Raw genomic sequence first — 25,926 nt, 5'->3', positions numbered from 1 at the left:
GCGCCAGAGGAGTAGTCGTCGTGCATTTCCAAACACATCCACCGAGTCGCTGAGTGGAGAACGAGCGTGTGTGTACGTGTGTGCGTGTGTATATGTGAGATGATGTCTATGTGCAGGGGGTTCATGCGTGTGCATGCTCTCCCTCTGTGTGCCGCTTTCGAAGCACAGCTGGCTTACGTAACCTCCGACACCGTCTCATGCGGCCCCTGCCACACATGCTACTCATTGCATAAGCCAGTCTGAACAAAAAGCATTAATCACACAATTTGCAGACTCTCTGTCAGCGCCCCTTGTTCTTGTAAAGCCGCCTGACAGCAGGCTCGTTTTGTCGGAGCCGGTCTCCTGAGGAAACACAGGAAATGCAGAGCAGAGACAGTCACCGGAGAGAGTTCACACATAATTCAATTCTGACTCACAGAACTCCGCATAATGTCCCCGATCACTCATGCTGTGTAAAAAAAATAAACAAGACAGACTCCCATAAACAACATCAAGCGTCTAAATGAGGCTTCTGTGCGCTAATGCCTGCAATACTTTGGAATAAAGCGATGATATGATAATTTATTTAAAACCTCTTTAGAGGGATGATTTACTGCTGAGTAAAGACTTCAGGACATGAAGAGCCATTGGATTAAATGTATCCAGACAAGATATTAAAGATATTTGTAAGTAGAAAAGATAATTGACCTGCATGATTCACGGAGCCTCTTGTTCTGCAAAGCCTTGCAAACACACATATTTTTCACCTTGTTATGTGATAGAACCATACACTTCAATGAATTGTACAGTAAAAAAGTATTAGTTATGATTTATCAACAGACAAAATCTGTGATATATTAAAATGTGATTATGGCACTTTGAAGTGAATCGTGGATTTACTCCGTTCAAAAAGTAAAGTACATTTATTTTTAAGAAGTCATTTTAGGAAATCACTGGAAAGATTGAAAAATAAGACTGGGATCAGATTAAGTCAAACATAAATATCCCGCTAACATATATAAAATTTTTTAATATCAAAGTTCGAATAAAAGAGCAATATTGATTCTCTTTGTCATAGGAGAAGTTTATTTAGATGCTACAGCCTTTGTTTTGGTTCACACCAATTATTTTGCCTTCTTCACTCACCAGCGACTCACTTCAAATGAAGCATCTTCCACTCTTCGCCTAAGACTGGTGCATATCAGGCGCTCACATGAAGGCAGTTCACACAGCGCCGAGGACAGCAAACAATATTTGCATATCAAATAAGCTCGCATAGTCTGATGCGCTTCTCCCCTTTTTGTCTGTTCTCTATCTTATTAAGTGAAATAACACAGCAAAATAAACAAAAAAAAAGAAAAAGCCTCTGTCAACTGTGACACTAATCTCATCTTTAGTATTATGCATAGATTTGGGCTGATCATGAATGTCACCACTCTGATATATAAAAGACAAAATCAAGTTGTTGAGTGGAACAACTGATGGAGCAAAAAGTTATTTAGACCATTCTCTTTAGGAGATTAAAAATATGAATCTGAATATCAGCTTTCCCACCTGGGACACTTGCAGTTGACCCAATCATGAACAGCTCCCAAAGGCGACGCCCCTTTTCCTGTGAGAGGCGGCGTCTTCGGCAGAGTAACAGGTAACTCCTCCTCAGGGACGGCGACGGCACCGCAGGAGTCGCAGTGCACCACTGGGATGGGCGTGCCCCAGTAACGCTGTCTGGATATCAGCCAGTCTCTGAGCTTGGAGCTGGTAAGATGGCCCCCGACTCCCTGCTCTCTGGCCTTCTGGGTAATGGACTGCAACGCCTGCTCCCTGGTGAAGTCTGAGAACTACACCGAGATCACAAAAAGATAATAAATAAACGATTTTGTCTTTCTAAATAGTAAGACAAAATGAACTGGAGTGCTGTTCTAATGGGCATCGTCATTATCATCATCATCGCTGCTGACCTTCTGAGAGTTAATCAGAGTTTGTGTTCCGTCTTTGTGGGTTTTCAGCACCGTGGTCCAATTCAGATACAGGGCTCTGGCCACAGACAGGTCTTCCTCACTCACATCTGGAATACCTGTCACAACAGGAGCAACATAAACATAAATTAGAAACAAGACCAAAAATACTTGGTGAAATGTTGTGTTTTTGCAGTGCAGTAATCAATAAATGGATGTATATATAAAAGTCGCTACAAATTGTCTCGCACAACAGACTTCAATAGCAAAAAGGAGAAGCTGCCCCGAGAGTAATCACTTCAACACAAACACCCTCTGGTGCTTTTTGTCTTGCTTGGAACAAATGTAGAGTAAAATACATTTTTTCAGAAGATTAATAACAGCCTGTTCTACATGTAGCAGTCAGCAGCAAACACGAGCCCCAGAACTCACCGATCACAGCGTCCAGATAGTCATCGAACGCCTCCTTGTGGGAGATCACCACAGGAACCTCCTGGCTGGTGAACCGGTTGAGAGCAGTGACCTCTGTTAGGCAGTCTGAATATAAAACACAGAGAGGATGAGGAGTTAGAAAGTTCTTGCTTCAAATATTTTCTTCTTTTTAAAACACTAATTAACACAGCAGCGCATTGAAGATGCACAGACATATGGTTAATGTTCAACAACAACATTTTTATTCAGGACAACAGACTTGAACATTTCCAAGAGTTGTCTCATGTTCTGCAGTGAAGTGCCTCAATGTGAAAATAGTGACAAAAAAAATACTTAAAGGGTGTCCCACACGACATCTAATGAATGTTTGGGGTCAGACTAACCTCGCCCAGGCTGAAACGCTTGCAGTAGGAGCGAGCGGACTGAGCTGCTGCCATGCAGCAGCCTGTGGGAGGGCAGGATGGCCAGGTAAGCTGCTCCGTACACCATCTCTGGGGCAGAGCAGTAAGCTGACAGGGTCTCGCCTGTCTCCTTACCGTTGACCTGCAAAGTAAGAATAAATATCAGTAAATAAGATCTGTAAAGTAATATTTGGGAACCTTCCAACCCCGGCTGCTTTTCTAACTTCAATTTGTTTGTTTTTTTCTACAATACTGCTAAAACGATTATACCAATCACAACTTGGAGAGAAATAAGGTTTTATAAATTACTCAATATCAGTGATTCAATCTCCACCTCTTGTTCTTATTTTTAGATACTTTTTATTTATAACATTTCATAATCTCCCATCAGACTGTACCGCAACATTAAAAATCAGTCAGAGCGTTGATGATCTATGTCAGACCTTAGAGAAGTTTTCTGAGGTGCATCTAGAACTTATAGCGCAGTCCACATCACACATAACAAAACAGACCATTTTGAGCATCTATATAACTTTTATGGGGGAAATCTATGCTGTCCACTATCATGGAGATAAGATGTGGGTCCTGGGTTCAAGTTGGTGTAAACCTAGCTTTAAAATGTGGCCTGCAGGCTCTGGTATGGATTGATCATGTGATAATACAAAGCAGGACTGGTCACGCTGGCTGAACGCAGGAGGCACCAAGGATCCAACCATACAGCTGAAAGCAACTTATGATCTAGACCTCAATAAATACTGTGCCATGATAAGATCGACGACAAATAGACTCTCAGTGGAATACAGCTTTGAAGAGCTATGGAGAAGCACACGCCTCCAAACTGTGCATAAACTGGTCGACTAAAGGAAGTTGTGAGATTTTTTTTCTTTACTAAAACCTTTTAATGAAAAACATTTTACACATTTACCGCTGCCCACCCTGACAGAAGAGGGTGGGCAGCGGTAATGAGACTGTGATCACAGTGCACTACGAAAGATAAACATTTTTCTTATAGGACTGTGTGAAAGAAAAAAAAAATGTAATTGCAACATCGCTGATGAAGATTGGTGCAACAATATTGTAACAAACTCAGATTTTCCTCACTGCGGTTATTCTCATGTGTGTCTCCAGCCGCCTCTTTAATCTTTATTACTGTGATCCGTATCAGGAGGGAAGCATCTACCGCAATTCAACAGGACGGATATTGGATTGGCACAAAATGATGGGACTCATGACGCCCGGAGTGTATTAACCGACAATTACGGCATTCCAACAAGACTTTGGAGTTATTAATATTGCACACTCTGAGATTGTACGTAGCATAGTCTTGTCAATGCTATCAAAAAACAGCACTAATTGATTATCAGACGATATCAGGTTCAATAAGTACTAATAAGTATGCTTGACTCCCTGATGCACTATGGAGTTTTTGTGCAGGACGATGTAAAATCAGTCATCCAGTCAGTTTAATAATGCAGCAGTAATTATTCATCCTATCTCAGAAATCCTTCTAACACACACAGACAGAAAAACACAAATTGTCAATTTTCTTAATTTCTCCTAAAGTAAAGAGACAGGCTTAAGTAACACATTTTTGAGTAACATGCTTTGACAATCAGAGGCCTCTCAGTGGGTTCATTGATTCCACTCAGCTTGAAATCACTTCTTCACAGAGAACGGCAAATATGGCTTTCATGAATCCAACATAATTTGTGACATTATCTGTTTGGGAAAATTGCCACCCATAAATGTGTGTAGCTGCTGAAAGCAAATAATAAAGCCATCACTCTGAAGCCTATTTTTAATGCATTTTCAGTCAAATACACCAGTAAACAGAGGCATCAAAGACAAAGCTTAAAAATGAGCAATCAATTTGGGGAAAAAGACACAGAAAATAGATGGAGAGATGAAAGCAGTGGTGGCAAAACCTCCTGGTGTGGAAACACAAGCTAAAAGATGGCGAGAATTATGAGTTTCACCTTGAGTTTAAAATCAAAGTAGCATCCAGTGCACTCTCCAATCCAATTCGCCTGCATGGCTTTAACCCCGTACCACTCAGGAAGGTCTGCCAGAGCATCCAGGAGAGGCTGGGGGAAAAAAAAAAAGACAAGAGACAAACAGGTTTTCAACTTTGGAACAACTGTGAAAATAGCAAATCTTCCACCTCGCTGTGGCAAGGCGATATTCTCAGAACTACGTGACTGCAGCTTAGTGTGGCCTCTTTCAAAGCATTGAAAAATTAATTGGACGAAGCGGCACAAGCCTGCCACGTCACCAGAGCTGGACAGAAGAGGATTTTTAAAAACTCTGACTTCTACTGCCTCTACTTTCCTGGAAATGAACAAACTCTGTGGGATCGAGTGCACTGCCCACTTCCCCCGCCCCACACATACCAACAGTTACTCTGCATGATTAAATGGATCTATGCATATGAACGAGGCTCGGGCCAAAAGCCGCAGCTGGTCAGTGGAGAGAGATGTTATAATTCTCTATTTCCCTTTCAGTCTGTCACAATCCATTACCTACAGTCCGGCTCCTGGAGCTTTCTCGCTGTGTGCTGCCTCATCACAGAGTTATTGATACAAACATAAACACTGGCTGGGGTCCTCAGTGGACATGAGTGCAGAACCGAATGGCCATGTTTGCTCCAGATTGGGAAAACAGAGACATGCTATGCCTTCTCAGATGACAAGTAATCTGAAAAGTGCGGCATGCGCTGACATCCAGACCACGAGCATGCATTCAAAGCTGCATGTATTTTGGGATGCGCCTCTTTGTACATCTGTAGACTGAAATTTCTGCCCATTTCTGTAGGCAAAATCAGAAAATCAGTCATATGGGGGGAACCTGTGGAAATATATTTTCAGGTTTTGCTGCTAATGCTATTTTAGATTTAGATCTGGACTTTGACTGAGCCATTCCAACGCATCAAAATACTTTGATCCAAATCATTTCATTGTAGCTACAGGTGTATTTTTAGCATCATTTCTCCGCTGGAAGGTGAACATCTGTCCCATCTGGCCTAACAGGCTAATCCATTTATCTTTCCATCAACTCAAAAACAGAAGTATCCCCACAGCCTGATGCTGCCACCACCAACTGTCACCATGGAAATGGTTGACCAGAGTTATGGGTCTCTACTGCTCCTCAGGAGTTCCCACTGTCAGGTTATATGGGTGGTCAGGTCTCAGAGCTCTATTAGATGCTTCAAGTAATGAAATACATTGTCGTTTGTGGATGAAGCATTAAAAATATTGCTTTGAAAAGCTGAAGAGCAATACTTTTGTAAGGCACTATAAATATAATAAACCCGAATCAGTGAGACATCAATGAAAACTCTGGCAGTCATTAAATAAAGTTACCAGAAATGAAAAATAAACTCCAGGAGGCATGACGGACAAGCAAAGATGGATTTCCAGTGAGAGGGAACAACTGTTTTTACTTTCCTCGACTCAAAAGTACTGATTTGCCACAGAAGCACAAATAACTGTAACATGTACAACAAGGACAGGCGTTACTATGGAAACTAAGAAAACTGTGAGAGAAAAAAAAAACATGGTATGGCAAAAACTAAGTATTACTCTATATCTCAGAGAGGGAGAAAGAGTCGTTCGGAGAAGAATACAATACATTGTAGCACGAAACTCAAGTTGCTTCTGGGCAATTTACTGAAATGATGAAGCGTTTTCAGAAACTTGAACGAGCATGCCTTTAACGAATACTGTCAGAGAACTATAAAAATGGAGACTCACTCTCTCTGTCCAGAATTTCTCTGCCTACAAAGAGTGATTATGCATGAAATTGAAAAACTCTCCTGCAGCCAGCAGATAATTTAGCATCCTGCGCGCTGCACGTTATTTTTTCATCATTAACAGATCCATTGTGCAACGTGGAGCAACTTGATGGCTAAACTGACTGAACATTGTCTGAGGTTAATGTTGTCTAACGGACCCGGACACGTGCGTGGGGCCGAGCAGACGAAACGCAGGAAACTCGCAGTCCAATTACATCACTTTTCATTTGGCACGCTGCTGCTCGACATGCTCCTTCCTTTCATCTCCATCTGTCTTTCTCACTTCTTTCCCTTAACACCTCCCTGTTCCTTCCTTCCCACTTCTCTGCTCGTCAGAGAAAATTAGAAATGCAGGAACACATTGTCACAGTAGGCTGCTTCCACCTCCACTCGCTCCTCTGACACGGTCGCACGCGGCCAACTTCGACTACGCCAATCGGATAAAAACTGATGGTGGACAAAATGTCTTTAGATTAATCTGAAATGAAAAACTTGACAGGCAATAAATCCAAAATGAGTAAAATTGATTTACTAATGGCTACAGTGAATTGAAAAAAAATAAATAAATACTTGAACTGCTTCACGCTTTGTCATGTTACGACAAAGTTACTAAGGTTTCATGTAATAGACTAAGAAGTGGATGACATTTAAGTTTGTGGGCAAAATTTGGAAAAGTTTGTACAGTGGAATAATTCTTAATTTATTACCCCTGTATTTATTTTATAACTTAAACTACAGTAACATTACACTCTAAATAAGTGAAATATGTTATGAAACCACAAAGCGTAAAAAGACTCAATGTGAATCTTTCTTGTAAGAAAAGGATACTTTTTATATTTACTAGTAGGAAGGGGAATCGTTGGGTTTTGCTTTATGGCTGTTCTTTGTCACTGCAACACAATTTTCTAAGAATTTTCTAATCAACTTAAAAACAAAAAAAAAGAAATCAAGGTTGTAGAGGAAGTCGCTTTTGTCTGATGTTGATTTTTTAGTAGATTTTTGTGAGGCTAGGTAAAGCAATCAAAACTGATTGGCCCATTACAATGCAGGGGAATGTTTAACCCCTAACGTTCAACCCACTGAAGCCTCTAGGGACAAAAAATTTCTCGTTTTGCATAATGCAGTACGTCTTAAATAACTTCATCAATCATTCAACCAATTTGATGATTTTACCTTTTTACATGCCAGTTTGATAAGTTGATATGACCTTTATTATTTATGAAAAATATGCAAAACATGATTTATTTTCCCTATTACAGTTCTTGGGTGGGTAGGGGAAATTTTTGTGAATAATTAGCCACAACATGGACTTTAACGCATCATCAGTTTTTGTGACGCATTAGATTTAAAACCTACCTCTGGAGTCATAAAGTACAAGAATTTCCACTCTATTTCTCTTTATTTATGAGTGAAATACAAAATATTTAACTTTTTTTTTTTTCTTTTTACTCTTGCAAATGCACCAAATATTGTAGGGTCAAATGTTGACTCCCACTCATTTCAGCTAATGTGGCTTCTGCTGCACATAACGTCTCACAGAGTAAATGCATGTGCTGCATGTAAAACACATTAACTAGTGTTCCACTGTGCCTGTTTCGGCCCGGAGAGAGTTTTCGCTCCCTACAGCAGGCCCGCTCACCCCTGTGCAGGAAGGTTAGGTTTCATCAGCCAGCCAGACCAACCCCAGGTCTGCTCCTGTATTTACCCCTTTGAACAGAGAGGCCGGGCTAAAGATGATGGTCTCCAGGGGTCTGATTACAGAAGCAGGGAGGCAGGGCAGCAGCTGCTGCTACTGAAGTGTCAGCCATGATTGTTATCAGAGGACTCCGCTGCTCGTTTTTACACACACACACACACGCACGCGCACACACACACACACACACACACACACCTTACAAATATGGCTCTCGCACATGAACCAGTCGAACCTTAGCATAGTTTGTAGTCTTGATGAACCATTGTGTCAGTAGCTTCTGCTCCACCAGAGCGCCAGACCTCCAGGATCGACCACTTTCATCCACCTGCTCATCTGCCAGCACTGTCTGATCAACGGGGTCCCAGTTCACCACGGCCTGAATGCCGGAAAAAAACAAGCACACACAGTCAGATCAAAACCCACACGGTTAAAAATGAAATGAGGACGCCTGATTTCTGCCTCAATAATAGAAAGGCTTCTGTTTTTCAGGTCAAAAAAAAGGGACAACTCCACTGGTTTTGTTATTTCTCTATGAAAAAAATATTCCTACCTCTTTTTGATATGCCAGTCCAGCTTCAAAGAGCTTGATGAACAGATACTGTGTCCACTTGTAGTAGTCTGGGAGACAAGTGGTGATTTCCTGTTGATGAAAGCCAAAAATCAGGTGCGCAGTGCAAAGTGGAAGTCAGCAGAGAGCTACTTTCCTTTTTCCTCTAATCACAGAAGCAGCAGCAACATTTCTGGATTTCTTTGTGTCTTAAAAGTCCAGCCTGGTCCATCAGCTTCCTATGCAACTGAATGGATTTCTTCTCAGTTGTCTTGTTCCTTTTGCGCTACGTTTCATTTTTGCTTACCCAATTCTGAGCTGTGGATCTCCAAAGTAACAAAAATATGAAATATAAATGCTTGTGGTTGTAATGTGAAAAAGTACTTGGACACTTTTTCAGATTCCCTCTTCTTTATGTGTGTAAATGTAGCATGAACATAGAAAGAGCAAACGCGACTCGGTCTTTTGTAACATCTTGGCCGATCCTCTTCTATCTCCCACTTACTCTGTCCCAGTTGAAGCAGAGCCCAAGGCTATCCAGCTGCTCCCTCATGGACTCGATGTTACTGAACAGAAAAGCAGAAGAGGAAGAAGTTACACACGAAAATAAGGCATTTACACTCTTTGTTTTAAATGTGCACACCTTTTTGTCCACTCTTCGGGATCGAGACCTCGCTCTATGGCTGCGTTCTCGGCAGGAAGCCCAAAAGCGTCCCAACCCATCGGATTTAGCACCTGGGAATTCAGCTGTGTATTAATTGTCACTGTTGGGTAAATAATTAGTTAAAGAATCAATCATAAGTCAGCCCACATTAACCAACTGAAATTAATACTAATCTGGATAATGTTGGAAGATTTTATACCTGCATTTTATGTATCAGATATTTCTTTTCCCCAATAAGCTTTTATTACACTCAGGTTAAACTTTGCAAAATCTCTCCACAGATAGAAAATCTTTAGAAAACTGTCTCAGTGACTAAAGCCTGTGATGCTGACCTTTGTGATAAAACATGCTCTAAGCAACAATAGGACACATTCAAAGCCAGCCTGCCGTCTTCTCTGGAAACCCCACAGTTTGCTCATGGCTCCAACCTCTCCACGCATCATGTCAAACGAACCCTGAACACAATCATTTCTCACCTGAAGAAGAAGAACAGCCAGAGCCCTGTTTGTTCTCTTTTAGCGTTCAATAATACTTAAACACAGTCATACCAAGATTATTAAAGTTGTTAGTGATCCTGCTGCAATCTGAGCCACTAAAAATGGAGTTCAGCTTAAGTACAATAGTTTCTGCTGCAGACCATGACATGCTTTCACACACTGCCAGTGGCTATCATATGGATAGGCTCAGCAGAAATCACTTTTTCAGAGTCTACATCAGCGATTATCTCTTCTGGAGTCTCAGCAAGACACACCAAGCCAAAATAGCAGAAGGCACAGCTGGATGGAATAACAGATTGATGGACATTACATACATTTTTTAAAGCAAAAATTTGGTCGCATTTTACACCCTTGTTTTATATTCCTGTCCTTCTATAGTAATTTATCTTTTATCTATGGTTTTTTCATGCTATTCCACTTCGACTGAAGACATCACTTGCAAAAATGTTGTCTTTTGCTCACCCAAAGCCCCCCTGCCCTCCGTATTAATGTTTTCCCTGTCCAGAAGTGCTCCGTCTACACATCCGTGCTTTTGTCTCGCTCTTTGACACACACACTTAGGAAGTCTCTTTCACTCATTTCTCAAGCCCTTCGGCTGTATTTTCTGCTCACTGAGAGAAAAACGAGATGAAAGCGCAGGACTGGAAGGAGCGAGTAAAGTGGAGGAGAAGGAGAGTGACAATGAGTCGAAGGCTGGAGAGGATCATTGCGGGGACTCTAACGGGTCTGATGTTTCAGATGAATTGGTATCCTTGGTAACTGCTGGGCCCTCATTTGTAAAGCCGAGTGGTGGATGGTATAAGGCTGAGAGGCTGTCGGCTCACTAAGCTCCGGGGAAATACGAGCAGAGCACATGCCAAGGATAGTCTATGATAATAATAAAAAAACACATACTAAAACGATGAGAGCAGCGTTATGGTGATACAATGCAGGTCTGCTTATTTAGCATAAATAGCTGAAGTGAGGCTCTATTTATGAAGGTCTATTATGAAAAGGTTGCCAATTTTGTTTTTTTCCTTTATGGATGATATTACACTTAAAGAGTAAAGCCTGTCCCGACCTTAATGTTGATCACAATTAGCTCTACTGTAGTATCGGATGACACAGATCCAACCAGGACAGGAAACATACTGTAAACTCACAGCCTTCTGTATCACAAGGGTTCCAGGAGAGCTGGCAGACTCGTTTTGTGACTGCAGAGCGACAGTACTAAATAAAAGCGCTCACCCACGCAGCTCAATTCCATCTGTGTTAGCTTTGAAATGCAACTTCACACTCTTTTTTCCAGATGCCAACATTTCTACGCAAATTCTTACTGTGTCCACTTGTTTCAGTGGACAAAAGTAATTTTACATCAAGAGATGTATCTGTTTTATTGTACTGCAGCAACTAAACAGCACGCCAAAATGCATTGATGTCTGCATTGATGTCTGTGGTTTCAGCAAGTTGAATCATTTCAAAATCCATGGAATCAAAATTGGCCAGAAAATTCTGATCTGTGCATCTCCAGATAACATATTATTACACTATATTTATCCGTATAAACAGTGGCTACATAAAAGACATTGTAAATTTGATCATCAGTTATCATCACATTATAATAGGACTTCAAACCATATTCAAAACATCAAAAACTCAGCAGAATATCAACAGGTGAGTGTATGTTTCTCAATTAACACATTGGGGAGTTTTGAGCATACACCATAACGGTGTTTGCTTTTAGACAGATGCTCAGGGAAAGAGCAGTGCTGTGCAATGAGCAACCAGCAATCAAGTGAAACCAAGTTTCCTTCAGGGAAATCCCACAGAGAAAAAGGGGATTCTCTCAGCAGGTGACGGATAAACGCACATTTGATGTAAAATCTCAAAGGAGCAAAGCTTTTCAGAGCAGTTTTTTCACATAGCAGTTTGTTGTCTGGCTAAAAGCAAGGACCAGTGGTTGTTTAGATGAGCAATGATCGAAGCAGAAGTGTGTTCCTGTAAAACAGCCACAAATCTGACCTCGCAGTGGCTGGCCTCAGCGCCATCGACAGCAGTCGGTAAGTGGAATCAAACAGAGAGTAAAGAGAGCTGTGGACTGAAGCACTTTGATCTTAACTAGTCTGGTCATTAAGACACCAGAGGGCTTTAGCTCAAGAGTATGGATCTGCCTTAATTTACACACCTACTGAAAACCAAAAGGAAACGAATACACAAAAGTAAAAGTTAAATTGCCACAGAAGTTCTGAGATCTTTCAGTTTTAATACCCTGTGGCTGTAGACAAAGAGGAAAACAGCTCAGTTTTCCTCTTTATGGATCTGACAATAGCAGCTGCAAATGGTAAAACTGTATTATACAGAAATGTTAAAACTCAGCTACACTTAAAAAAAAAAGTCAAATTGACTATGTTCTGTAAATAAATACTTTCAGGCATGAAGACACAATATCAAACATAAAATCAAAACTGTATTCAGAGAGGGGATCGAACCGGCAGCCCACCAGGTCCAGGATGAACTCAGATCATTAATGCATGTTGAAAGCACCTGTGGCTGAATAACCTCAGTCCAGAGCACATCAACATTTGACAGAATGGAGCTGGAATCAAACCAACAACCTGATCATGGCTAGGCCGTAATTTAACAAGGTTTGTATAGATTTCGATAAATGTGATATGATTTGAAATGTGTTTATGTACCTATCCTGGTAATGATTATATGCCATTAAACTGTCTGAAACATTTAGGTTTGACAAAAATGCAGCAATTGAAGGATTACGTAATAAACATTTACATTCAGGATATAGGAATATGCGTACTTTCAACTCTGCAGTTAATGTCACGACTGTGCAAAACTTACTGCAACTTTTAAATTATAAGAACGAATTAAAGCAGCAAATTAAAGAAAATATTGGAGCTGTTAACTGTTTCTCACTTAGTCACCCACTTGCTCTCATTGTGAGATGCCGTCAGAGCTGTCCTGGCTTCACTGACCGGCCAAAGAGCGGCCTTCATTGCCAATGAGTCAAACATTAATTTGAAGAGGTTGCTTTTCATTCTTAAATTTGTATTTTTATTTCGCCTGAATGAAGAGTTCCTTTCACAGAATTTTAGTAGAATCACAACAACACAGGAATCAGCCCAAAAGCTTTTATCTGCCATTTGTAAAGAGAAGTCAATACAACCCACACACACACACACACACACACGCACACGCACACCCACACCCACACACACACACACACACTGCATCAAAGTTTGCTCTCCTGCTGTGTAGCTCTAAAAAACTGAAAAAAATGCAAAACCAAAAAAATCTTAAAAATGATTTTTCTATTATTCTAACTAATCTGAAACAGCAAACATTTAGTCCGACTGAATGTCGGACAATAAAAAAAAACTTGTCTTTGTCTTTAAACAAAGTGTATGTAAATATCTGGTTTCAACTGCAAATACCTCATCTAAGATCTTTTCGAGAATAATTAGAATTTGAAAATAACCATAAACCTTGTGAGATCAATGATGAAAAAAAATCCCTAGAGTCTGCAATTAAGCTGCTTTTCTCGTGAAAGAGTTTAATCTATGACTCAATAATAATTTTTTTTTTTTTTTCCATTTTCAGTTGCTTAGATCTGAGCTTTACCAGGAAGACACATCAACATTGGCTCTCCGCTCCTTGCAGAATATTTGAGCCCGGACAACATGAGATATCTCTGGCTGGCATTCAGCTGCGGCTGCTCTGAGTGCCTGGCGTGTTTTAGGGATGACCGGGGTAATAATAGTGAACACATGTGGACAAAAGCAGGCATACCTGATGGCCTCTCATTCTCTGGAAGTGACCAATGGTGTCGCTGATGGTGTACACTCGCACATGCCCCATGTGAAGGCGCCCCGATGGGTACGGAAACATAGAGAGGACGTAAAACTTCTTCTTGACGGAATGCTGTGGTGGGGAAAAAAAAAGAAACACAGACAAGAGCAGCTTAAAGCTGGCCTGACGTTGAAGGATCTGTATGTGGATGAGACTGCATTAAGTGGCTGAGGTGAGGACGCCAGTAATAACTCATCATATTCAGAGCGAGGGCCGCTGACTGTATTACCGTATGAGGCTCGCACAGCGGCTGATTATAGTGTCTAAACGGTGGCAGATAATGGATGGTTTACAATCACAACACGGTTTCTATGGCAGCACAGCGAGGACCACTTCCACCCAGCTATACGTGATTACAGGAAACCTGACTCATGAATTTTTCAATAAATTAATTAGAGCCAGCGCCCTGTCATAAATGCACTTAATCACTGTCAGCTTTGCCTAGACAGCCACACGCTCGGAGCATTAGGACATATAATCAGCCTGTGACGAGCTACCAGGACCCAAACGCCTGTGAGGTTAGGGAAAAATTAACTAAATAAAATACATAAATGTGAAAACAGGTGAAAGATCTCGCCATAGTTACATCTGGTAAAAAAAAAACATCTTTTTCACATCAGATGTTTCATTTACCAGAAAAAACACAAAAAAAACGAGGTGAAACAATTTCCATTAACTGTGGAGCGATTCTATTGAATGGCCCAGAAAGCCATTGAGGCAGCATGCACAATGTCATGTTTAATACCGTCAAGTGTGTCTGTGCTTTTCTTCTCAACTGCAGACCAAAATGTCAGCAGCATTAAAAAAAAAAAACCCTATCGATCGCTACAAGCTTGGTTTGTGACAGTCTCTTTTTTATTTTTATAGTCGGTAAGAAGTAGGTCATTTTAGAGGCACCATCTGTGTATTTACAGTGGTTTTAAAAAATGAACACACACCTGCTAAAAGTTTTTCTGATTTAAAAACTATTTTCACTTTTAACATGACATTAATATAAAAAAGAAACTCCAAATATGTTCCAGGAAAAATATTGAAAATAAAGAAGATAAATATAGCTGTGTATATTCTTTAACTAACACTTTGTTCAAGCATCATTTGATTCAGTTTGAAAATGTATACTATTTTGGAGGGAGTGTGTTAGCGTATCAGATCTTATATGTCCCCTTTATTCCTTAGAAAAGAGCTTTAAATTAGGACTTCATATCAGATTCATTTCCAAAACTTTCATGTTCTTCTTCATCTGAAGCCACTTTTATTAATTTAGTTGTAAGCTAGAGCTCATTGTGGAGCTGAAAAGTATAATTACTAACAGACAAGTAGTGTTTTTGATGAGTAATGCAATTTTTTATTGCTTATTATATCATCTACTTTGAAGAATACTGTGTGCGTGAATGAGAATGACTGATTTCAAGGTCCTGAAAAGAACGACATAAGTATGATGTTATTTTATCTGCTGAAAATATACATGAAGGAGTAATAACCAGAAATTCCTGCAGTATCACACACATCAGGTGGATCAGAAGTACTATAATCAAAGACAGTTTAAGCTGAAAGAGGTTGAATTATGAATTGAGACTGAAAGGTACTTAAAGAAATTATTAGGTTAGCAGTGTGCAGATGTATGTCACCAGGTTAATGAAACCTTTTTTAATATTTCCTTCTCTACACTTTGTCTGTTTCTCAGCTGAATTGAGCATGATATCCATATCACTGGAGATGTAAAATGTATTTATTGTGGTTTAAATTTCAGATAAAAGTCTGACATTTAACAGGGTTGTGTCCACTGTTCAAACAGGTGTGAAAGCAGGGAGGCTCAAGAAGAAGAAAATAACAAACACATCCTATGAATGTCTATTTTTGAAATGTGATGCCATTAAACAAGCAAACATAATGTGGTTAAACAGATTTATTTGTATTCATTTGAAAGCCACTTTATTAAAATTCAATTTAACATAGAACTGAAATGTATTGAACAGTTTTCAGAAAAAGAAAAGGTGAAAACAGCATTTAACAAGTACTTTAAAAGATTTTTTAAATATCAAATCAACTTTTTCTATGGCAAATAAAAATGAGTACTTTCAATTTATTCTGCATTTGCTCTGTTTCAAAATTAGCTCTAGAGCAGACTGTCAAAACACAGTTCACAGGATCTGTGGGTACTTTAGCAGAAATAGGCCCAGAGCACATTGTCTCATAACAGAAAAGGACTGCAAAAATAAAAACAGTGTCATTTTACAAGAAAGATTTCTGTCCACAGCCCAAAAGGAGACTTTTTTTCCCCAACAACTTTTAGAGGAATAGAACCTCAAACTGATTTTACTATAATTTATTTTTAAAAATGTGTTGTTTCAATGCAAACTAAAGCTTACCAAATTGACAATGATAATTTTTTCTTATTAGTACTAAACAACAGGGTCAGGGCTGCTAGTCACTTGATTCAAAGGGAATTATTCTTGTTAAAATAATGACTAGAAAAGAAGGTCTACATGAACAGACATGATAGTTTATCTGTATAAACTGATCAGGAAAGCAAATGTTATTTTGTTGTAATTTGGCAACAAGATGACAAAAACCTGCTCACACACAAGCCTCCCAGCCAGGATGTACCCAACATTTCATTCTTCTGCCAGAATCATGAAGTGAAAGAAATTTCTTGTTCTTGTCACTTTCCCCCAAACAGCTGATGCAACAGTGCAAATGAAACATATTTTGTTTTGGATTTTTTCTTAGTAGATGACAAAAATATGTTCTAAAGACCTAATTTTAAGTTTTGGAAATGTGTTCATTGTTCGTGAGGTTTAAAAAAACAAGGAAGACCAAGTTTGCAGAAAAAAAATCACCTTTTTCTGTGAACTGTGAAGTGTACGACTAACAGCTGTCAGTAGAGCTGTGAATCTCTGCAGCTCCTCCAGTCACCATAAATATCTTCCCTACAACTGATTAATGCTGTGAGGCCTTCACAGTACAGTTGGATTCATGCTAAGATGACCATATTCCTTGGGTAATTGTATTAGCTCTTTAAAAAAAATCGAGTAAAGTGAGCAAAATGCAAAAACACACTGTTAATTTTACATTTTTACTTTTAGAAATGTGAAATGGACAATTTTCCTTTGACTTCAATCAAATAAAACAACAACAAAGTTTGTGGTTAAAATGTGACAAATCGGGAAATTGTGTCAGGTTTTCATCAGGATAAATGAAACATATTTACACACTTACTGCGTTCAGCGCATCCTTTCGCCACTGCTCCATAATCCGTGAGTGCCACCATTCTTCTACTTTGCGCCTGGTCTCGGGTCGATAGTCCTTTTCCCAAACGCCCGTCTCACTGAACAGGGTGCGGACGCTGGGGGACAGGAAGCGGAGCGCCGAGCTCCACAGAGCATCCCTGCCTCGACACGGCTGGACTGCACACAGAGGGACAGGAGTCAGCCTCCTCAAGGACACCTGCATGATGCTGCCTTCAGAAAAATGAGGAAAGAAAAGACAGAGAACAAAAGGTCAGCTGGCAGACATGTTGTGAATGCAGCCTGTAAAAAAAACACCTGATACTTCTGGAGTGTTGAGTCAACTGCTTGTGTGCAGGTGTGATACTCAGAACAGGTACAAAACTAATAGATCCGTAATAATAGAAACAACCTAATAGAAACTAATAGATATATAGAATTTGCAGTGTGTTAGAAAAAACAAGAAGACAGTATAGTTCTGGTTTGCAGGTTTACATTGATGCTACTTTAAGAGTTTAAAGGTAATTATTGAAAAAAGTAATCAACATAAAAAGACAGTTTTTATGACCGATTGATAATTCAAGCAATGTTGCTAAAGAAGGAAGGTGTGACACAGTGAAGGAAGAAATCAGGTATTTTCAGTGAGCCCCGGTGAGAAGCTTGCATTGATTAAGTCCCTGTCCTTTGTACATGATTATGGAAGTAAGTAAGCAAGGAAGGAAGGAAGGAAGGAAGGAAAGAAGGAAGTAGACAAACCATGTCTCTCTATTTATTGAAAGCAAAATAAACACAGTTTTTCCACTCCTGCTCTTGTCTGTAGGCGTTAAGTTGGAAATATTTCATATTAGCTTGCAGTTTCAATGTCAGTTGTCCATCATATTGAAGCACTCTTCACTCTCACACTTTTCTCCTGATTGGCTCTGACTGATAGTCGGTGAGCCAAAAAAAAAAAAGGAAAAAAGGGGAAAAAAAAGAAAAATCGTTTTGTTTCCTGTTTATTAAATACATAAAAAATAAAAACTTTTTTACATTATGTAAATGATTTAGCAAGCATGTTCTTTGATGCTCTTTTTTTAAATTTTTTTTATTGTTTATCAGATAAGGCCCAGGGACTTTTGCTTTGATGCGTAAACAGGACTAACCTTGTAAGCCCATCTTGTTCAGTGAAATTCACAAATACTGGCTCTGTGAAAACGCCCGAAGCCCTTTTCTCTCTTTTACTAGCAAATCCTTTTGCATTTAATAGTTAGACTAAAGCAGGGTTTACTCAAATAGTTCTTAATGTGCTACAGCTACTGGAAAGAAAAGTAAAAGCCTGATTTTTGCATCTGTAATCATTTATATTTAGGAGGAAAAAGTTGAATTTCAGCAGTAAAGATGGCAAAAAAAGCCAAACCCCCCCCAAAAAAACAAACATAGTTGCATGGCATAGAAGTCAAAAATCCCTTCATCTCAAATCAGATTTACTTTCACATTATTTAAATCTACAGGCTTGAGGAGCAGATGACAGGCTTGCTCTTGCTTTGAGAAGACTGACAGCTCTCCTCCTCATTTCTCTACAGGATTGTTTTTTTTCCACCGCTGCTGTTGTTGTGTAACAGTTGGCGGTTTTCACACCATGTCAGTCACACAACAGCGTGGGTTTTCTTTTTTTTTTTTAGCGAAATGAGAGGTTTATTTGCTGTGATGTGATTATGGCTCTGCGTCACTGCGGCGCCCTGGACAGGCTGTTCTTCATCAGACCGATCCGAGGACTGAATGACAGTTTTCCATTTAAGTCAAATGAAAGCAGCTCTAGTCTGAAATCCAAAATATCATACACAATCCAGTTCAAATAAAGAGTTTTGGATGTGGGGAAAAAGGAACAAAAACAAAACGGGAATCAATGACAAATTAGGTTAAAATGTCACATCTATAAAACTCAATAAAAAATCCAAAGAAATAATATCGGAAGAAAAAAAAATTTTAATTAAGTGTTGCAATTACGTAGTTACACCTTTGAACTCATATTTTGTCGAGGCAGCTATTGCTTTGATGCCACCTTTTGGTTTTCTTGCTGCCTAATCTAAAATGAAATTCAGACATCCTTTCATTGGACACCTGACATTTGCATTCTTCTGCTAAAGCTATAGTTTGGAAAAAGGTTGTAAAAGATCACCTGAAACTCACATTGCACCTTTTCAACATCAGTCTGAAAACGGGTGGAAATTATTATATTTTTTTTTTCCACAGCTTTGTGGATGGATGTGTTCTACAAGCAACAACAACCTTCAGTTTTCTCCTAAGAGAATACAGGTCAAAAAGCAAAGTCACATGCCAGAAGCCTTTTCTCTCACTGAAACTCACAGATTTTTTTATTTTCCAATTCTTGAGACAATGCTTTTATGTCTTTTAAGGTTTTAAATTAATTTTGGCCTTTTTTATGTCTTTTTTTACACTGGGTGCATGATTCTCCCAATGTTGTGTAACCTTCAGTGAATTTAGTAGGTTTTGCACTTTATCGCTGTCGATGACATTTTGTCTAGAAAAATAAACACATTTTTTCCAAAGAAATTAGCTGGGCCTCGCCAAAACCTAGATTTTTAGATTTTAACCTGAACTATAATTTTAAATGATACCATGTAGGTCACAATGCCATCTACAAGTTCAAAAATCTGTTTGATATGAACTTGATTTCTTCCACAACCATATCAGTCAGATGTGAACAAAAACATGGTTTCTAAGGCAACCCACAACAATATCCGTAACCTCTTCCTCCTCCTCCTCCACTGAACTTCAGAAGTGCTGCTAACCTGACCTGTGGAGGGAATAATCTCATAGCAGAGACGCTTGGATCTCAGACGGCAAGACCTTTAGAGCTGCGGACAACCAGCGCTCCCTGACAACAAGCTGAGATAAAGATGTAAATGAGATACATATACAAGAATTACGACCAATTATCTGAAGCTGGGAAGGAGAAGGTGATTCTACTGCTATGGGAATATATGGCTATAAAAAAGAGAGCTATGAGTCAATAAATCCCCTTCTTTCATTCAAAAACAGAGTTAAACCTCCTTTCAGTAACATTATTTTTTAGACTTTTTAACAGGCCAGATGTTGCTTTCACTCAGATCTTATATAACTGGAATCTGACCAGCCTGAAGGGAGGACAACTCTCCTGAGGTTAAAACTCCGTTTTTTTTTTCAACCAGATGAGCATTAAAAAGCACCCTCCAAACACCTGCTGGTGGGAATGTTTTTTTTTTCTCCTCCCACTAAAACTCCCTGGAGTATTAGCTCAACATCACAGCAAACAGCACTGCAGCGTCAAACTGCAGCTGGGAGAGCCGAGCACTCGAGTCTGGGCACATCTCTGAGTGAGTGGGCTGGAGCGAGAGATGGAGATGATGTTTCTATGGTGACTGGGCACATCCATTCGGGAGTCTCCAGAGAAGAGGGACTGAAAACTTCTGCAAACACTCAGATCGTCAGTACATGTTGGGGTCAGATCATCATAATGGCTTCCTGACAGCTGCTAACATCTTTTTGCAGTCATCTGTTCCTTAATAACACGTTTCATTCCCGTAAAGAGCACCGATTTGTGTCCAAAGACAGAATGTATATGAGGTAAAAAGTATTTTTATATCTATAAAATTAATGGAAACATTGGACTATATTCAGCTGGGTCTTTTGTTGCTGTTGCTATATTTCCCTTGTTTTTTCATTATGAAAAGAAAATAACTGATCATGTTAAAGACTGTATGTGTATGACAATTCACAATGAGTTTTGGACTCTACTAAACATCCTGAAAAACCAATGCCATAATATTATTTTTTTTAAATAAATCATTATTTACCAAAACATCACAGTGTAACAAACACAGACACAAAACAAACTGGGAAAAAAATCTGCTCCTTGGGTTAATTATCAAATGCACAATCAATCACAATGTCAGTTAAATAGGTATTTTAATATTTCCCAAGAAACAAATTTCTTCTTTTTTTGTATGAGATTCTACCATGGATATAATCTTAATTAAATACTACATCTGTATGTAGCCACATTTCCAGACAGTTTTCTGCAACGAGCTCATAACATAAACTCCACAAAGACAGAAATTCAAAGCAAACAACAGGAAAATGTTTCTTTTCCTTTCTCAGGCATAATGAAGGCCCAGCAAATAAACATCGCAGCAGTTTACAGAATATCATCCATGATGAAATAACAAATGGATTTTTTTTAACTATAAGGAAAACTGACCCGCAGGGCAGAGTCTCATACCTGATTTTTCAAATCAATTGCTAGTAAACAATAGCCTGATCTTTTCACTAATTTTTTTCCTCGCCTGCCCTTTCAACACACTTTTTGTTTAACTTTTGATTCATACTGAAATGTTCAATTTATTTAAATTTGACAGTTTTTCCTCTTGTCCCTGTTGTGTATTCTTACACATGGTCTTGCTTTTATGTGCCACCTATGTTGGCTTGGTTAAATAACAGTATTCTTATGCCTGAGGTTTAGGGTTTAAAGCTAAAACCAGGGGAAAACTCGACTTTTGATGCCGATAGGAAGATCAGTCAGATGATGTCATGATCGAAAATCTAGAGCTAATAGAAAATCATAATTTTCTATCATGGGACTCATTTATTGACAGACGAATCAAAACACTCCAAATCCCAAAAATGTGCAATGCTGCAACATAAGCTTTCATTACGGTCAAACTCTCAGTGCTACTATGGCACAAGACAATTTAAATCTCAACAACTACCCTGGATTAATTATGTTCTCTACCGCAGGTGGTTGTCAATCATAAAAACGTTTTTTTTAGTTTTTATGTAAAAGAACATTTTGCTGGCTTCGCCACTACTTTCAGTCTGAAATATTGTTTATTTTTGAACGTTTTTCTGTTCCAGGGTCATCACATTTACCATTATCAAACATATTCTTTCTGCACAAAGCCAAACTGCAATTCATCTCCTATAACTTAGACAGGGCTAACTCGACCAGTTTCCATATTTTTGTCACTTGACTGAAATGTCGTTTTGTTGTTTCGTTCTGTTTATAATCTGGTTTCAATGTGAAAGGAAAGAAAATCGAGACGGTGTGGAATATTTATAAAATATACGAATTAGACAACTTACCGCCTTATCTCAGATTCCTTTGTTTCCGCGTTCAAGTCACAGGAATATATAATCTACTATTCTTGTCCAAAATGTTACATTTCTCATTTAAAACCTACATAAATGATCTGATTTTGCATCACGACTGCTCCAAGGGCGCCGCCATCTTGGATTCAATAATCTTTATTGACACAGCACAAGAGTACATCAGTTTCTTTTCTTCTTTTTCTTCTTGATCTTTTTTGCCCCAATGACTTCACATAGTCATATAATGCATATAATATAGTTTCAGTATTCTTTAATAATTTTAATTATTTTCTCCAGAACTCAAGTTGGTGAACTTTTAGTGCACATCTTATATCATTTGAACGTGTATGAGTAAGATTGTTTTTGTTCATTCTAATAAGTCAACGCAAATTTGTTGCCTTGCAGCAACCAGAAACTTTGCTGGTTGCTGCAAAATCATTGAAGAATTTATAGTCTTCAGTGAAACAGAAAAAGGTTCAAGTTGTCGTATGTTTGATTTTGGCAAACTACAAATATTAAAAGAAAAGTAAAATAGTTTTTGTCCAGACTGAAACATCCCATGGCAATTTAATTTGATGCTTTTGCTGTTTTATTCCTTTTTATTCCTCACTGTCTGATAATTTTACTTCCTTGGCTTGTACATATCATTTTGTGGGTTTGTAGGCTCATTAAAACTGTGTTTCCTCTTCAGCTGTTCAACTGTGCAGTCAGCTGTGTAGCTAAGCGAGTTGCAATGAAGCACCAAAGACCTTTCACCTCAAATGTCTGAAAAGTCTTTGTAACCAAATAGACATTTTTAGGCTTTTATTGTTTTTATTTTCTCAGATTTCTGCAGGTGTTTTATGATTATTTTTTTTTATTCTAATTTTTACCTAATTTTGACCTCAGTATTTTTTTAAAGTTCCAATACACATGTTAATTTTGAATGAGATTAGAGTTTTATTTCAAACAAAATAAACCCTGCAAAAATATTTGTACACACTTTTTTGGATTTTCTATTTACTTAATTACTTCAGAAAGCTCCAAAGCTTTCTGAAGTAAGCTTTGGAGCTTACTTCAGAAAGCTTTATATATATATATATATATATATATATATATATATATATATATATATATATATATATATATATATATATATATATATATATATATATATTTATTTATTTATTTATTTTTTATTTTTTGTTTTTTAATAGATCACATACAGGGACTGGTTGGGGCATTGAGGTGCTTGTCAATCATAAAAACGTTATTTTATTTTTTATTTTTTTACATAAAAGACCATTTAACTGGCTTTCTAATGGTTAAATACCCTAACATCCTTCTCTTGTTCCTCTTTGGATTTATTCCTTTGCTTGAAGAAAGCAATCAGAGACAATATCAGGGGAGACAATAGAGAAACTAGACAAAGAGAAACAGAACAAGAATCAAAGCTCTTATAAGTCCAAGCCTCACAGAAATCAATTAAAAATGATCCAAACCTCCAGAGATCAATAGTTGTTTCAGATATGTTTTTCTCATTATTCTGGTAATCTAAAACAAGTTTATCCACATGTAATTATGAAAGTGTTATCATATCTGCACATGCTTTCCAAAAATTGCAGTAACTATAGAGTGCTGTAGGAAAAGTGTTTGCCCCCTTATGTTTTTTGATAATTTGACAGGAACAAATCATCACAAACAAATTAGTATAAAAAGGATAACATGAGTGAGTCCATAATAAGAGTACAGCTTCTTTTAATAGGGGAAGAAAGTGATCCAAATTAATCTGTCCCTGTGGGAGAAGTCCCTCTCACACCTGATTACTGTGTGACCTGTAATCAATAAATCATTTTATTAGAATCTGACAACATGTAGCAGGCTAAGAGAGAACAATAAAAAACTCATCATCTGAAAAAAAGATTCAAGAACAAATGAACGATATTAATGATAGTTGTTGCTGCCAGAGGTGGCACAACTAGGCTTAGGGGGCAATTATTTTTTTAACATAGAGCCAAGTTGGTTTGGATAAATTTTCATCGGTCATCATTTGTTGCATCGTTTACTCATTTAAAACACATGATGAGAAGAGGGCACTTAAGATAAAACTTGTGTTTGATGTTTCGCATTGGCAGCAGGAGAGAATATCTGTTTGGCAATTTCCGACATAAAGCAAATGTGGACGTTTGTTCTCATCTTCATCACAAATTTGATAGGGAGCCAACTTCTCATCCCCGTGTTGCTTCTAAAAGTAACCCCCTGTGGTTGTGTTACCTTTGATCAGGCAGAAACCGTTAAAGCTGTCTCACTGCAAGAGAGAAGAGGAGCAAGTGAGAAGGAAAGGTCCTCCGCCTGACGTCAGTGAGCTAAACCTGGGGCTTTGCTTCGACTTGCCCTCGTATATCAGCTCAGAAATATGTGTTCGCCTGAGGCACAACAGGACATGGATACAGAGCCGAAATGAGAGGGAAATGGGTTTCTGACACTGAGGAGATACTAACCCACCAGATATAACCCGAAATCATCAGATACAGACATTCATTTGATACTCACTTCAGCACTTAGTCTATCAATGGAAAATATATGGGACCATCTTTTTTCAAAAATTGCATTCATGTCGCTGTTTCATTCAGAAAATAATCTCAGACATGATGCAAGAAACATTTTATATTTATTTTCTTGCTATTATTGTTACCCACGGTGTCTGGTAATGTTTTAGGCTTTTAAAAGCTTTTTCACTGTTTTTCTTTGACTCTTACTTTGGTGTATTTGCAATAAGATGTCTGAATGACCAATTTCTAAATAGAAAAAACAACAACAAAAAACAAATAGGACACCACCTGAAGTTGGAAATGTGAATTTAAAACTGAATTTATATATATAACAGATCTGCCTGTAAAGTGTAGAAAAAGTGCAGAAGTAAATTGTGTACCAGGGTTTTTGATGTCGCCAGCTGTGCATTAAAGACTGTGAACTCACTAGAAAATCCAATTGTTGCACCTTCTTCTTTGTAAAATAACTCAATCTTAGCCAGATTGGATGGAGAACATCTGTGAACATTAACTTTCAAGTCTTGCCGCAGATTCTCAATTGTATTTAGCTTGACTTTGATTAGACCGTTCTGTCACATGAATATGAGCTCATTCCAGTTTTGGAGCCACGTCTGCTCAATCCATCTTCCCACCAAGGCTTCCTTGTCCCAACCCTATATTTTACTGTGCATGGTGTGTTCAGAGTGCAGTGTTGGTTTTCCACCACACATCCTGCACATCTATCACAATAAATCCAAGTGAAATACTGCAGCTTGTGTTGTGACGTGATGAAATGCGAAACATTCTGCACTTCCACGCCTGCCACTGTCAAAACGCTTGGATGTAAGTTAATAGGTCCATGAGGAAAATGACATGATTGTGATAGTTAAGAGGATAAATTTAAAACATTTGATCTTCTATCAAAGATTCCACTGTGCATTAAAGATTACTTAATTGTTGGAAATAAACATAGTTTTAAAGTAACCTTAACTATCTTCTAAAATTGCAACATAAAAAAGTAGGGGCAGATTCAAAACAACTAAAAGTATTGTAACAAAATTATGGGAGTAAGAAAAAAGTTGTTTTTAGCCTCAAGTTGAAAACTTTTTTTGTTTTACCACATTTTTTGACACTCGCTACATGCTGTGAGGATTTCTCCTAACGTCAGTCAGTCGCTATTTTTCTAATTGATGCTCTAACAAGATGACATGTAAAGAAAAGCTGATATTGTGTAGCAAGGACAGATGGAGGCTCGGGT

General features: G+C 38.5%; 1 protein-coding gene across 2 annotated transcripts in view; it reads right to left on the bottom strand.

The window, feature by feature from the left end:
* lars2 (leucyl-tRNA synthetase 2, mitochondrial) overlaps positions 1–22,321 on the bottom strand; it is a 37,127-nt gene extending 14,806 nt beyond the window's left edge. The window contains exons 1-12 of one of the 2 annotated variants that reach the window (XM_017309229.2): positions 22,153–22,321; positions 17,024–17,265; positions 13,745–13,876; positions 9,444–9,535; positions 9,306–9,366; positions 8,804–8,893; positions 8,486–8,629; positions 4,744–4,851; positions 2,750–2,909; positions 2,367–2,471; positions 1,938–2,053; positions 1,534–1,817 (exon numbers count right to left, since the gene is read on the bottom strand). In XM_017309229.2, the coding sequence (XP_017164718.2) occupies positions 1,534–1,817; positions 1,938–2,053; positions 2,367–2,471; positions 2,750–2,909; positions 4,744–4,851; positions 8,486–8,629; positions 8,804–8,893; positions 9,306–9,366; positions 9,444–9,535; positions 13,745–13,876; positions 17,024–17,257 (1,526 nt within the window). In that variant the 5' untranslated portion in view covers positions 17,258–17,265; positions 22,153–22,321. The remainder of the gene's footprint in view (positions 1–1,533; positions 1,818–1,937; positions 2,054–2,366; positions 2,472–2,749; positions 2,910–4,743; positions 4,852–8,485; positions 8,630–8,803; positions 8,894–9,305; positions 9,367–9,443; positions 9,536–13,744; positions 13,877–17,023; positions 17,266–22,152) is intronic. The other variant, XM_008432278.3, reaches the window with a different exon arrangement.
* Between the last annotated feature and the right edge of the window lie 3,605 nt (positions 22,322–25,926).

The sequence above is a fragment of the Poecilia reticulata genome, chromosome 16 (assembly GCF_904066995.2).
Source record: "Poecilia reticulata chromosome 16, P_reticulata-male-v2, whole genome shotgun sequence".
Lineage (NCBI taxonomy): Eukaryota > Metazoa > Chordata > Actinopteri > Cyprinodontiformes > Poeciliidae > Poecilia > Poecilia reticulata.
This window is presented reverse-complemented; position numbering and strand designations above follow the sequence as displayed.